The 15,414-nt window shown below is 42.4% G+C and overlaps 2 protein-coding genes across 3 annotated transcripts; both read right to left on the bottom strand.

The window, feature by feature from the left end:
• LOC121054399 lies at positions 1-2,241 on the bottom strand. Its single transcript, XM_040523835.1, has 2 exons — positions 368-2,241; positions 1-125 (listed from the first exon to the last, which is right to left on the bottom strand). Exons 1-2 carry the CDS (start codon positions 1,731-1,733, stop codon positions 88-90), a joined length of 1,404 nt encoding a protein of 467 aa, XP_040379769.1. The 5' UTR covers positions 1,734-2,241; the 3' UTR covers positions 1-87.
• A 4,578-nt stretch (positions 2,242-6,819) lies between these two features.
• On the bottom strand, positions 6,820-15,010 carry LOC102717713 (UTP--glucose-1-phosphate uridylyltransferase 3, chloroplastic). Of its 2 annotated transcripts, none has more exons than XM_040524446.1 (17): positions 14,270-15,010; positions 13,819-13,972; positions 13,519-13,668; positions 12,891-13,052; positions 12,589-12,761; positions 12,435-12,501; positions 12,065-12,231; positions 11,321-11,479; positions 10,457-10,548; positions 10,255-10,349; positions 9,484-9,561; positions 8,825-8,920; positions 7,973-8,047; positions 7,805-7,896; positions 7,561-7,723; positions 7,420-7,480; positions 6,820-7,198 (listed from the first exon to the last, which is right to left on the bottom strand). In XM_040524446.1, exons 1-17 carry the CDS (start codon positions 14,959-14,961, stop codon positions 7,083-7,085), a joined length of 2,592 nt encoding a protein of 863 aa, XP_040380380.1. In that variant the 5' UTR covers positions 14,962-15,010; the 3' UTR covers positions 6,820-7,082. The 2 variants fall into 2 exon arrangements, with proteins under 2 accessions (XP_040380380.1, XP_040380381.1); XM_040524447.1 differs by having other exon boundaries at positions 6,820-7,195; positions 14,270-14,961.
• Positions 15,011-15,414: the final 404 nt, after the last annotated feature.

The following is a 15,414-nucleotide window of genomic DNA, read 5'->3' as shown; positions in this document are numbered from 1 at the left end:
AGACGACGGTGCCATAGCGAGGTGGGTGCAGCGAGGAGTGCGGAGGTGCTGGTAGCTGGTGGAAAAAATGGGTACAGGTCGCCAGAGCTATTGCACCTGGCGATCACGTTCCTGGTTTCCAAATCCTTCACAGAAAGACCAAACGGATCAAATTCAACGGAACAGTTATTGTCGGTGGTAAAACGACGAATGGAAATCAAGTTCTTAATGATGTGAGGTGAAACTAAGACATTGTTAAGAACTAGATTGCGATGTGGAAAAGAAAAAATATGAGATCCGACGGCAGTGACAGGAAGTAAAGCACCATTGCCCACAATGATAGATGAAGGTGTAGATGAAGTGGGCGAGGATAGGGTGGAAATTTTACCAGCATCCGCAGTCATATGCGAGCCTGCACCAGAGTCGGCGTACCATTCCGAAGGTGCCGGGGGGTGGAGCGTCATGGTGTTGAAATTCTGCACCAAGGAGTCCTGGTTCCATGCGCCTCCATGTGCCGGGTTCCAGGGGGCAGCCTGCAGCTGATATGGTGCCCCCTGAAATGTCGGTGTCGAGGGCGCTGATCCTCCCCCGTAGGTGAACGGGTAGCTGGAGCCGGGGCTGTAGAAACCGCCGCTGGACGCACCACCAAAAGGTGCGCCGTACTGCGGGACAGCAGCGAAGGCCGGTGGTGCTGGTGGTGGGCGGCCACCGTACGGCCACATCTGGAGCGTGCACACCGTGCAAGAGGGGTGCACACCGTGCACGCCACCCTGGCCAGCGGATGCGCCGTGGCCAGGGGCGCCGTAACCGCCTGTAGAGGAGCCTTGGCCACCCTGACCAGCACCGGGCTGGTGGCCCTGTCCGCGGCCACCCTTGCCACGCCGGCGGCCGTTGCGTTGGCCGCCTGGCTGGCCGCCAGCCTGGCTGTGCTGGCCGGTGCGCGGAGGACCAGTGGCCGGCGCCTGGCGGCCGGGGCCACCAGCCGGTGGCGTGGGCGACGAGGCGATGAGGGCCGCAGGTGGAGACGGTGGGCGAGCGTCGATGTCGATCTCCTCGAGGAGCAGGTGAGTCCGGGCCTCGGCGAACGACGGGAACGGACGCTGCAGCTTCAGTATAGACACCATGTGGCGGAACTTACCACTGAGGCCGCGAAGGAGAGTGAAGACCAGTTGGCGATCACCGATGGGATCACCGAATTCAGCAAGAGATGCAGCCATGGTCTCCAGCTTGCGGCAGTAATCAGTGATCGTCATGGAGTCTTGACGAAGGTTGCGGAATTGCGTCTCCAGGAGAATGGCACGAGACTCCTTCTGGCCGAGGAATTCGTCCTCGAGGTAGCACCATGCCTCGCGTGCACGGCGTTGGCGAAGCATGAGCGACTGCTGTAGGTCGCTGGAGACGGTGGCGAAAATCCATGACAGCACAACACAATCAGTCTGGACCCAAACCGGACGGTCGGGGTGCAGTTCGTCCTCGAGCACGTGCGGGGCGAGGGCATATTTGCCGAGCACGGTGAGGAACATGCCCCGCCATTTGGTGTAGCTGTTGGTCACTTTGTCGAGGATGATGGGGATCAGCGCCTTGACGTTGACGACGGCGGTGGCCTGCGCCCAGATGGTCTCATGGGCGGCCTCGAACTTGTCGAGGGCTGCAGCGCGGAGGCGCGCCGCTTCAGTGCGGCGCTCGGCCTCGGCGCGGACTTCGGCCTCCTGTGCCGCCGCTGCGGTGGCAGCCGCGTCGTCGTCGTCCGCCATGGGAGTGGTCGCGGGGCTGGTGCACACGCGCCCGCGCGCTCACGGCACGGGACGAGAAGAGATGCGCGATCGGCGGCAGCGGCTGCACCCGGCGATGTGTACAGCAGGCGATCGAACAGCACAGACGGCGGCCGGGAGTTGTACAGCCACGTACAGCACGTACAGCAGGAGATCAAGCGGAGGCAGGATCGATCGGATCGGCGGCCACACCCGGTGTCGAGGGCAGCTACGGGGTAGGCGATCGGATCGGCAGCGCTGGCGATGAGACCGGCGACACACCCGGCGACATGGAGTCAGCGACGGTGGTGGCGATCGGATCGGCGGCGGGCGCTGGTATGGGTTGCGGAAGAGTAGCGGATCGTAACCGCTCTGATACCATGAAAGTGTGTGAATGATTGATCGTATTCCAAGTGTGGGTACAGGAGTACATATATACGCGCATGGGTGGCATGCAAGCCTACCGCAAATAGCGCAATCACATCCACAGATCAAGGCCTAATTACATCATGCTAACATATTTCTGCAGATTATTTACTCCATGTTTCTAAAAATACATTTATTAGACCATTTGTTCTAAATTAGATGTTAAGTTTATTTCTTAAAATATAAGTTTATTCTTATAATCAAGTAGATAATAATCCATTGCAATAGTCTGATGAACAATCTATTTCAAACGCTACTGAGACCTTTTGAGACCTTTTGAGTTATGGTAGGTGGCTACCCATCACACTTATCATGGATTATTCCGAGCACTTACCGATAAGTTGGCTAATGAATTTTTACTTCATTTTTTTTCAAATACAAATTACATTTTCATAAAAACATTTATCATTTGCATTTTACAATTCATACTTTGCTAAGGAGTCCTGAGATCAAGGTAATCATGTTTTAAACAGTGGAACACAAATGTACCTAAAGAAGATTCTCAAGCACAGGTAAGCAAGGGCGTTCGGTTGTGTAACAAACTAATCAGAGATCAAATCCTAAATTTGGTAATGGTGTCAATTTTTAAATATAATAAGTAAGGTGTCTATGCTTTACAACGGGATATTGTATTATGTAGATTATTATCTGTTTTATGAGCTCATTGGGAATGTACCGCCATTGAGATCTCAAGTAAAAAGCATAATCATTTTTTCCTGAATTTGTTAAGTCATAATCAACAGTACACTCCGTCACTAAGGGTGTGTTTGGTTCGTGACTAGCTAGGATGTGTTAGTTCCATCCCTGGTTTTCAGGATGTGTTATTTCTATTTTTCTGTTTGGTTGGTAGGATAAGTTAGACCCTGTCTTTTGTTTGGTTGGAAAGATGAGATAGGATAAAATAAACATATCCCTTGTTTGGTTCAAGGGTTGGAGGTGAGATGACCAGATATAATTATCTTTCATAATAAGTTGGTGAAGTTATCTCTCATCTTTTAAATACAACATATTAGATAGTAAGATTATATTTGAATAACCTAACGCATTTTTGTGTTTGTTTATACAAGTTATATTAAAATCAATTTAATACATGAATATGAACATTTTACAATTAATAATATAATAGACTGGACATGTCATATTATCTATATCCACACCAAATAAATAGAATTTCATATGTCATTTCACACCTAATTAGAGGAAAAAGAAGCATATATGTTCATATGTACCGCTATAACAAGCATATATGCCACAGCCACAAGCATACAGAGGAAAAGAAAATCAGCCAAAAGCTTCAACCTTCGACGCACAAGCTGCAACACGGCGGCGCCATGCCCAGTGTGCGATGCCCTCACCCCCTCCCTCCGTGGGATGCGCCAGTGTGTTCGCCCCGTCCTACCTCATCCCACTAATTTGGTGAACCATCCCATAGCATATTGAGAGAATATTCTCTATTGGATCCAACCCACCCATCTAGTCTATAAACCAACCACTGGTCATCTCATCATTATAGCCAAACAAACCTAAGTTTGATAGGACATGGAGAATCCCACATATGCTCTCAAGATTTTGTGAGAAGTAGAGCAGTGAAAATGATGAATGTTAAACACTGAATGATGATAAGCAATTGCTGCTAACCAATTTAGGCCCCCATCTTTCGCTTATTCTTATGCTTATAACCTAAAATTTAAATTTTAAAACTTAAATTTGAAATTAACTTTTGGGTTTTTTATCGTAGCTTATTTTTAGTCTTTGCTTTTTAGATCGCTAAAAAGACGTATATACAATTTTATTCATAAATTATTTTTAATCATTAATAAACAGTTTGCTGATGTTTTTAAATAACTAAAACATTAAAAGATGAGACTGTATTGCCGATCGCTGTGCATTCTCTACTTAATGAAATTGCCGGTGGCCCTCTTTGCCAGCCCCGGCAAAAAAAAAAAAGAAGTATTGCCGATTGCGTTAGTGAAGGCTTAAAAGGGCTGAACCGTACCACTAAATTTGACCAGAAAATAAATTTTTTTCAGTCAACCCCCTCTCCCACAAATCAATAGCCCAAAATTGTACGTGGGCCTCTCCAGTACCCTCAGTCCCTCACCACCTACCTTTCAATTTCCCTCCGTTCTCTAAGGACCAAGGACCCTCTCAACTCTCAAAGTCTCTCCCACAGCCCTCTGGACTCCACCCAATCTTCTCCCCCCGTACCACCCCAATAGAGCATATCTCATCTTTTCAGAATATTCTCGCAAATATACAATGTATTTCTCAACGTGAAAATGATTTTTTTTTGTCTAGAGTAAGTTGCCAGTGCAAAATACAATACTGGACAAGATCACTAATACTCGGTCCAAATACAGATCCAAGAAAGTTTAGTGCGGAGCATTTTGTTGTATATAATTGCACATCGTGTAAGGGTGATTCTGATGGAACCAAAACCGGGGCCGTCAACTCGACATTAAGATCCCAACATCTATGGTTTGCTACTTCTTTGTTAGTCTACCACCCAATTTTAAACTACAGATGCTTGCTATAATTTGAAGCACATGAATACATGTTGTGGCAAAGACCATGGCAGCCAGTTTCTGGATAAAGATCATGGCACCCAATTTTGCTACTCAGTTATTTTGGTACTTTTTCACTAACTAGCGAAATGCCCCATGCTTTGCTATGGGTGAAATAAAATTGTTAGCATCACTTGTTTGCTTATTTAGAAAAATTGATATTCACTTGTTTAAACCAAATATTAGGATGTTTTATAATATCAGGATGTATCAGGGATCAATTTGCAAAATCTGTTGAATCTTTAGTGGTGTGACCGTGTGACAGATTCATAGTAAAAATTATTATTATTATTATTATTATTATTATTATTATTATTATTATTATTATTATTTTGTATCTTTAAAATACCAGCCATTCTACTATCTCTGTCCCACTGCCTTTAGCTTCTTAATTGGAAGTGCAAGATGGACCGTCTTCAAAATCACAACGTTAATTCAAAACTAAAATCTTCAGCTCCTCGTTTTTATTTAATTATGAAATTACTTATTTTGATGAAGATTTGTAGCATCGTGCAAGTAAATACAAATTGAAATCGTAGAAACAAGAGAGCCCCGACTGATGTACTCCTTCCTGAAAGAGCCTTTCGTTCGGGCCAGCCGGGGCCTGATCTATCCATTGAGGGCGTTCTTTAGGGTTCAAAAAGGAGATACAAAAATAGAATGAACCCTGATGTATAATTATAGAAAATGAACTAATAACCAACCTATTGCTTTGTTTTGTCTAGATCCTAACAAAGAAACAGTAACTATATGAATAAATGATTTACTGTACTAGCAGCATATAAAAACTGCACATCCCTAAGAGGGGCATAGGAGAGCGACCAGGTGCACCAGAACACTTACCGAGAGAGGGCTGAAGTGCTGGGAGACATGTCCACCATCCTGCAGCACCGCTGAATAATGAACGCACCAGCCACCAAGTTGAAATAAACTTCTGCTGATCCATAATGAAGGAATCAAATTAGGTCTGCCCTTAGTCATCTACAATTGAATGGAAGGAAATGCTCGACCGACAAGAAGCTAGCCTCTTGGATCTGGCAAAGTGAATCTAGCTGACCGCAGCAGTGATTTAGTACCTTTGTATCTGGACACAGGTGCTAGTTTAATATGATAGTATTGACTATGCCCCCCCCCCCCCCCCCCCCCCCCCTCCACGCTGTGCAGAAAACAACCGAAAAGCTAAATCTAAATTAGGAACTCGAGATTTTTCTAATGAAAAAGATATTTACTTAATTCCTAGGGTAGTAGAGAGCAAACACTTGTTCCAGCTTTGTTCAAACAGGGCCTGTGATGGTAGGTGAATAAAACCTCAGAAAGAACATGTTTAGACAATTATATATTTTTTGCTGGATATAGATAATAAATGCAAATGGATCTCCAGGGCTACTTCGTGGTAGAGAGCGAACTAATCGATCAAGTGGATACTTATTTTATTCTTTAGGTATTGCACATCATCCAACTAAACCCAATAAGGCCATAACAGTACTAAGGTTTAGTCATTCTATGTCGAATGTATACGTAAACTAAAATATATTAGCTAATAGGCGTTCCCAGAAGACAACTCCAGTTCATGCAACGCATACATGTTTGACACAGCATATCTTGTCGAATGTGCATCAGCATTATTCTTCAAAAGCATTCAAAAAGGTGTAATAGTTAAAATTTTGATTATTTGCAACTATTGTGCTATTCATAATTTCATATCCAGGTAAACTCAACACTAAGACACTGCAAACAAAGCGACTATCAATCTGAACTATGCAGGCAGTTTTGAATATACCAATTCTAAAAGGAATGCACAGTACCTCAAATTCCTCTATTTGCTTTCTCCTGGCTATTTCCATAACCTTTTCAGAAGTCAACTTGACTTTGATCCCAAATGCTCTGGATCATTGATATTCTGGTTTGAAAAAAAAACGAATTACTGTAATACCAAGGTACAATTTGTAACATAACATTTACAAAAGATGCTGTAGAGAGAGATGTTTTACTAAACAAGTAGATTCAGGCATACCTGAAAGGCTGAAAAATGGAAGTTTGTAACTTGACTGTCACTCATAAACGTGTAATAATGATAAAAGTAAAAAAGACAGTTTCCTTGGCAATTTTGGGAGAATGAGTACTCTCCTCAACATTGATAAAAATATGTCCATACATCACTTAAATGATTAAGAGTAGGCTGACAGCATAGCATGCCTTTATTCAAGTGCACTGTACAATGATCTATTTAGATTTATTACTTTTTACAACAAGAACTACAAGCTGGACTTTAGTCAACAAAATTCATCAGTCACGTGTGCCCTCGATAATAATTAAGCTAGCCGGAAATCAATTAATCAAGAATCTAGTGTTGGTAATGTCCTTATAGTTCTACCATTTCCAACTTCACATGAGCTCCATCTACTGCATACTTCCAGTACCAGGTTCCACTGTCCATCACTTCCTCGCTTATAGGATCTAACTTAACAACAAAACCTGCTGACAGAAATTCAGTCAGATACATCAGATGCAAAATAAAAGTTTTCCGCACAGCTAGTATATATAGAATGGTAAACTTCAAGGAGAAAAACAGATACATTATGCGCTTGACACTTTTCACATCACAAATAATCTGAATACAAAATTAGGTCAATGCGGAGACATTTCCACCCAATGGCATCACAGAAAAGAGGAAAATAGGACACATGGAATTAACAAACCTGCTGCTTCTTGAATGATGCGCATTCTATGACCACTGGGAACTTCAAATATATGGTTTCCCTGGTAGAACAAGGATATACAATAGTAAGCAAAATGAAAATATGGGGTCAATATTCTAAAGTTTTTATTAATAATTGCACCTGAAGGACAACATCTTTTGCCTCAAATTCAGCATTCCCATGAAGAATGATCTTCACAGATTCTGATCTCTCAACATCATGCTTCCAATAGACATTATTGGCAGAACTCCAGTTGATCCCTTCATTCACAATTTTAACACTTCGCAGTTTGCATCTCCCACACCTTTCAGCAGACATGGAGTTTTGAGTTTCATCTCTGTATAGGACAAGTGTTCCAGATAAGAGTGTAAGGAGAAGAGTTTACCTGGTACCATAGTGCATTATTTGTTCACCGGTATTATTCTTCTTGGTCAAACCCATAATATTATCAGCTAAAACAATTAGGCTTCCATCAAGCTAAAACGTAAGCAAATAGAGTTAGTTTGCCATATGACGCGAAATGTATAAGGAAATTATCTCCTCTTATGGTTACCTCAACATCTTTCCATAGAAATTCTGCCACCTCGATTTGCAATTCTGAACCTTGAGAGACTGAGCCACCTACAAACTGCATGAATGAAAACTTAGGCAACCAACTGTCCGTCAAAGATAACTAACTAAACTATAAACAGTTTCAGATTGTAATAAATAACTACTAAACATTAAGATTACATAAATGGACACTCCCTAAGGAATTAATGGCCTGAGTAGCCCATCCGATAGGAGTGACTCCGGTCCATTTCCTATTTCTTTTCTAGATTTCAGTATTTCACATACTACTCATCTTTCAACTTCTGGTTTCTGCAATTGACCCAACAATTTATTGAATTCATCTAACAAGCTCAAAGTATGTCTTATGCATGTTTGATGCAGAGGGTATATCACAGCACCAAATAGCACAATAGCATTTGTGACTCATGAGCACTGAATAATGCGCTTCGCTGCTTCTTGTCTTTGTTTTCAGGTCTAAATGTAGATAGAAGAAATTTCTTGTGAGTGTCAAGTGCCCTAAGTATTATCATGTGGTAGGAAACTGATCTGTTCAATATTCATGACATAATATGTAAGCATTTGCCTTGCCAATCTGTAACTGATCTGTTCAATATTCATGACATAATATGTAAGCATTTGCCTTGCCAATCTATCTGCACAAACAGGAATATATGGCATCAAGGAGACCAGGTACAAAGAACTCCGCTCAATTGTGTTTTGACAGTTGCAGCTTAGACACATTATGTAGACTTGTGGAGTAGGCAAGTAGATAATCTATTTGTTTAGAGAATAAAGCCATGGAGTCATGTTTTATCATTTGCCATTACACAGTTACAGTAACTCAATAACGTACCTTTTGCCTCATGATATCCCAAAATGGACCTAAAGCAGGATGAAGAAATATGAGAAAAGGTGGTCCAGAACACAAGTATTCACTATTGTCTTTGACCTGAAAATAAGAAAGGTCAAATAAGTAATGAGAAAAGCAGAAAAGCAGCCCACAGTCCCACACAATAAAAGTGGTCAGTGCTCAATAAGTTGCTTTTTGATCAGACAATTGAGTGTAAATAAATAAATGTTCCAGCAAAACACCTCGCCACGCACTCTCAAGATGAGTCAATGGTCCATGAAGACACTACATGGTATGTTTTCAATATCCTATCTAACAGCAGAGGTAAATCAGATAACCATAGCTATCACACAAATTTGAGTCTGTTCTCCATGTGAATGTAAATACTGTTTTAGTTGAATAAGATAAATACGACTAGAAACTTGATACTCCCAAATATAGTTCTTCATGTTACCTTACTGATGGTTTTTCTTAAAAAATAAATGCAATTATAAAGTTTCAAAATATATCAACTAAAACGCTACTGATAGGTAGGAGGACAAACAGCGTTAACCAACCATAACACCATAGGTTCTGTGCTGCTGAATTGCGTTAACACTACATGATGTTGATTCATGTTACATGTAAAAAATAAGATTAAAAAAAAACAGAAGTAAATTTACCTTGGGAACCTTTACATTGCAGCTAGAAAGGAGATCATAAGCATTACGCATAATGTCAAGGAGTGAACCCTCTGGAGTCTGTATAGCAAGGCAAAGTATATATTTGTTACATGCAAGTTATAAGATTTAAAAGAAGGGGTAAACTGCACAACCTAGAGCATGCCAGATACATCTAGCATCAATTTCATCATACTGCAAAACTTTTGAGTCCAAAAGAAAATTAATGAATCAGAAGTTTTATATTCTTGTAAATAGTAAAATGAGCCCAAGCTCAATTGTGGGGTAGAAAGGAAAAGAAATAATATTCCAATAAGAAAATAGGCATTCTATAAGAGCTGAAGACGGGAAAACATTCAGGCAAGCACTATCATATAACACAGCACGCCAGGCATTTTGGCGGTACATACTGCTAAGTGCTGATCCACCAAATAAAATTGTCAGTAATAACCACGACAATAGTCAAACTTTCACAATAAATATAAACAAGTAATTTTGTCTGATTCACTGGTTTGAATCTGCATTCTGTTCAAGAGTAGTCCCATATATCTGGCAAATTGTGAATATATACCAACTGGGGGATTGTAGAATTAAAACAAGGTTACATATCGACATATCATATGTTTGAGGTGCTCCTTTTCTCCTTCAAAAGACTTAAGTACACTAGCGGTCCTTAAACATGTCTTGTGATATCATCTAGTTCCCTAAGCTATTAGATTTTTGCATCATAGCATGGGAATACAATAATTGGATTGAGAAGCATGGTATACTAACCTGGTGCAATGACACATCTTCTGATTTCAGCTTCCTTTTAGCTGACGAAGTGACTTTTTTCCTTTCGTTGTACACAATGAACGTGTCAAGGTCACCTGTATGATACGAATTTGCTAAAACCCAAGTATCCAATACACAAAGGGGAAAAGGTAGTTTGATGGATACATGAATACATGGATCAAATATGGAAACAATGACATACTTTCTACTCCTTTACTGCACCTGTAGTTATAACTGTTCATAAAATTATCAGCTATGTTTTGCATTGTGCATTCCAGTCTGCCTCCAGCAGCACTGTAAGAGAAGAGAAGACAATTATTACAGAAGACAGAACATAGTGAATCACTTAAAAGTAAACAAGACTTTGTAATATCTGCTAGTGTGCCCCAATGCCCACCTTACACAAGAAATGGAGTACCCAATACTATGAGAAATGAGATAATATATTCTACATCATTGAACCCATATCGGAAGCATATCTACAGTGGGAATTAAAAGAACAGTAGATTCCTAAATATCTAGGGAAGTTGTGAAGAGAACTTGGACCTTTGGAAATTATGACTAGGAAAGCACATGGGCATTGTATCCCAAACAATGTCCATGTTTGGTGCAGATTAACCAATTAAAGCATTATAAAGGATACCGTTTTTAAGTGGTCAATCTGCATAAAACAACTGGGATACAATGGTGACTCGGTATTCATTTGATAGAACAGTGCAGTTTCTTCGGTCATATTCTTGCATATGTAGCAGTTTTATCTGAAAGTCATTAGATTATTTCAGGTTTTCATGCCCTTGCAACAAAAACCATCAAGTTATGATGCAATGGGAGTTTGTGCCAACATGAATAGAGTAAGACACAGGTTATAAACAACCATGGAATTTCTTTTTCTTGATGTCAATGGCACCGAAATTATCATGTGCTTGATATATGTCTGGAAAATAATTATACGTAAGATAGAATCATAAGCCTAATTGCACTTGTAAGAACCATGACTCTTAACTGTACAAGTACCAGCATGCTTAGATGGACCAGAAATTAAAGTCAATTACTGCAAAGCAAGTACCTACACTCAAAGCCCAGATGATCCAGGTATGACACAGCTTTCTTCAAATTTAATACCATTCCTGGTAAACAGCTAGCGTTTTTGCGCGAGCCAACTTCCTCTGCTGCTTGCAGATCAACATATAGAATATTTGTATTTGCTGGATAGCTAGCCTGAAAACTAAATTAAGAAAAGGGTAGATGATAAAATATCAAGACCTACAAAAGGAAAACAACCATAAATATATATATCAATCTATGCATCAAACAAAAAAGGTCCAGCAGATAAAGTATATGTTGTCATACCACATCAACGTTTGAATATTCAGGTAGCTTGCATTCACTCTTTCCAAAAGTCAAGGTAACACAAATTATTGCTATTTTGTATCACCTTGATGTAATTATCTAAGATCAATAAAAGCTTCATTTGTCTAAAAAAACAAATTATTGGTATTTTTCTAGAATTTTGATATATTTTATGATATGTTTACCAACACAAAATTTCACACTCAAGACTGCTTCATAAGCCTTTTCTGACGCAGACAAGCCTTTTGGTGCTAAGAAACTAAGTGTATAGCTTTGCATTTATAAAAATATTTCAATTTGCCATCAAGTTTCTTCCTAATCATATAAAATTATGAACATCCAAGCATGCCAGTATGATAAGCATCTTGATACATAAAAACAAGAGGAAAGTAGTAAGTATCAAGAGCGGAACAATACACACACAGTTGGATACAGTTGAAATAAATAGTCTGCAAATTACCTGCCATTTGTTACTGTGGGTTCTGGGATGCCATATTTTTCAAACTCAGTGTACTCAATGCAAGTAATACCATATGCCCATTGTCCATCCTGCCTTTCCTTTTCAATTAGTACATTTACACCTTCAGTAGCACCTGTTCTTCGCTCACAAGATGCAAAACCTAATTTCTGGAGTATGATATGTCAGTACGAAAATAGTCCACACCAGTTGAATTCAAAGAAGAAAAGTAGACATCACAACCATGATTTGCATCAGTAGTTAATATGGATGCCACTCAAGAGGTAAAACTGGGGCTCCAGTGTGCCCTCCGGGGATAGAACTCAATAATTAATAAAAAAGAGCTCAACACTGCTGCTGTGAAAATTTTTACCTTATCATGACGCAGTCCCATTCCCGCCAATGCCATTAGTGTTAAATCAGTTGCAGCAACAACATTGCTGAAAACCACAGAATGTGCACAGTTATTTCCCTTACAAATAATTTATTTTGACAATGATTAACAAATATTCGATTCTTAGGATAACCTGACTTGACGTACAGTTGCACCTTTTCTGCCATTTTGGTAAAGCCATTGGAATATACCTCTATCGCATGCAAGTTTCCAAATAGCACCATGACCACCAGGTTTACCAACAGGAAAAAGTGTTCCACTGGTTAACCATTTACCATCCTTAGCATTTACTACAGGTACCAAAGGCTATAAAAGTCATGATGAGATTTAGTTAGCACTGTAACAAATTTTTGACTGAGTGAATACCAATTTACAAACTAGAAAGGAACATGTCAATGGATAAATAAAAAACTACCAGAACTCTTGATTATATACCTGTTCAAATAAGCGGAAATTCTCACGACCTCTACCGAACCATTCAAGTCTTTCACAGATTGCAGTTATATGCTCATGGTTATCCTTTACAGAGCTTGTCATGATCGCGACAGGAGTTATACATTGTTTCCCAAATATCTTGAAATGCAAAAATTCCCTAGCCTGCCAAATATGGAGTGATTTAACGCAGTTATATTACTGGTCATAGACACTTCATACCTTTATAAATTTCTAATGACAGAGGGATACAAAAGATGAGATTGGCAAACAAGTATAGGAAAAATTATTCAAGTAATACATATGTGGCCATAGACACTTTACACCATTGTCAATCCTTGTGAACAGAACATTACGAAAATGAGGCTTACTACAGTATTCTGCATATAGAAGTTAGTCTCGCCCTTTTTAGGTAATGGAAATACTTTCAGATAAAGGAAGTTAGTGTCACTAATGAGTTATACTGTATAAATAGAACGTAAAAAGAGAAAACTAGGTGGTTTATAGTTCATCCCTTGAGCTAAGTCAATCCCCTATTGTTTTCAATTTTCAACTGGTCTTTTCAGACTTCAGTAAAAATATTACAAACACCAACAGAACAAAGAAAAGTTCATATACTTAGCAAAAGTACCTGCAGATCACGTATCAGGCCTTCTAATAGAGATCTCCCACAGTAAGGAAGCAATGCAGCAGGGAGGGATTCACCAGTATCCGAGTCCACTAAACCAAGACGATCACCAGCACCACCAATCGGATAAATTTCACCCAGTTCTGGCAAACCCTAGAAACGGTCAAAGTTCAGCTCATGTAAAGAGTAGATGTCTTTGACAAATAGAGCATAGTCCCACACTTAAAAATCACATCACAAATCTCACACACACGGGCGTTGATCTCTTTGATCAATTTAAGGCAATGTAGGCTAGGAAATTACCTCAATCCCCCACAGAGCAGCTTGAGACGCATATTCTGTATCCTCCAATAGATTAAGTCCACTGGGAACATGGAAGTCAATAAATTTGTCTTTGCTAGGCCGGTGCTTGCGGTCCTTCGAAGCTGAAAGCAGCTCCAATGCCATAATCTGATAGCTGGAACCATGAAAGGAATATTGATAGCGTTTCAGATGTCAGTGTGAAAACTAAACGAAATTATTTGTAATTTAAGAGACGTTTCAAATAGCACTGCACTACAGTACAAAAAAGTTATGGTAACGAGCTTACTCCTCGTTCATATGACAGTAATATAGATCTGATGTCATAAATGTTGGAAGTACTTGGCAGTTACCAACTCCCAGATTTCGGCAACGAGCCCAGGATGCTTGGCAACTTCCGCTACTCACTCGTCTACAACTAACTAAAGCAACGCACCAGCCAAACAATTCTCACCCGATGATGCCTCCAATGCAGTCGTAGAACTCGTCGATGTCGCCGAGAAATTTGAGCAGACGCCGGAGAAGCTCCATGTCTCCGCTCCCCGTCTCGCTCTCCACCACTCCCTCCGAGCTCCACTTGCCGACCAAACCGGCCAAGCTATACAGAGCCTGCCGTAGCGCGCTCCCATTGCTGCCGCCGTTATGGTGGTGGTGGTGCTCCTGGCTGCTACCGTCCCAGTCGAGCTCCGCGCCGAGCACATGTTCCTGGCCGGCCGCGACTAGGCATTTGAGCAGGAACACCTCCCGGGGCTCGAGCGCGCCCAGAACCCCACCGTTCGACCCCTCCCCGAAGAACTCGACCACCCGGGGCTCGGCGTCGAGCGCGCGGAGCTTGTCGCCGAGAGCAAGAGCCCCGCGGAGCCGCGCGCGTACGGCGGAGAGCCGCGCGACCTCCGCCGCGAGCGCCGGGTCGCTGCTGCGCGGCTGCTCGCGGGAGGTGGTCGGCCCAACCCCTCGCTCGACTGGCGCAGTGGAGACGCTCTGCGAGCGCGAGGCCGGGGACGGGGACGGGGACGGCGACGGCGACGGGAGCGCGGAGAGGAGGCGTCGGCGCCGGCGGCAGCCAGGGGAGCGGAGCGGCGGGAGGCGTGACGAGCAGAGGTCAAGGCGGAGGTGCGGAGGAGGCAGCGCGCGAGGAGAGGCCATGCGGAGGAGTGGACGAGTGGTGGTGGGGAGAGCGAGCGCCGAGCGGACGGGCGGGAGGGGGGCGAAGCGAGAGAGGGGATAAGTTAAGAGGAGGAGGGCCGCGAGAGCGAAAGCGAAGGGGGCATATGCTCTCGGGCGATTCTCCGGTACCCCTGCTTGGCTTGCGCGCGCCGAGGAGGCCGCGGGGGGTCGCGGTCGCGGTCCTCGCGGAGACGCGGACGAACGCCGGAGTATCACACGCTCGGCCTCGCCGCGCCGAGCCGAGCCGGCTGTCGTCAGGTGATCTTTGACTCCTTGTGCCGTTCCGGTGGAGGCCGTGGGCTGCCTCTCGAAGCTTCGTTGCTTGTAGCCCATTCAAGGCCTGTTTGGTAAGACCAAAATGTCGGCCCAATCGAGGGCTTAGACCTTCTGAATTTTGAGAGTTTCAGTTGGGCTAAGTTAAACAGGGCCATG

Source organism: Oryza brachyantha, chromosome 5 (assembly GCF_000231095.2).
Source record: "Oryza brachyantha chromosome 5, ObraRS2, whole genome shotgun sequence".
In the NCBI taxonomy this organism is placed as follows: domain Eukaryota; kingdom Viridiplantae; phylum Streptophyta; class Magnoliopsida; order Poales; family Poaceae; genus Oryza; species Oryza brachyantha.
This window is presented reverse-complemented; position numbering and strand designations above follow the sequence as displayed.

Coding starts and splice junctions, on each gene's coding strand:
- LOC121054399 (XM_040523835.1), bottom strand. CDS start 1,733: ATGGCGGACGACGACGACGCGGCTGCCACCGCAGCGGCGGCACAGGAG. Junction 126..367: donor GCATATGACTGCGGATGCTG/GTAAAATTTCCA, acceptor CTTTCTGTGAAG/GATTTGGAAACCAGGAACGT.
- LOC102717713 (XM_040524446.1), bottom strand. CDS start 14,961: ATGGCCTCTCCTCGCGCGCTGCCTCCTCCGCACCTCCGCCTTGACCTC. Junction 12,232..12,434: donor TGGGACTGCGTCATGATAAG/GTAAAAATTTTC, acceptor ATCATACTCCAG/AAATTAGGTTTTGCATCTTG. Junction 7,724..7,804: donor ATAATGCACTATGGTACCAG/GTAAACTCTTCT, acceptor GTCTGCTGAAAG/GTGTGGGAGATGCAAACTGC.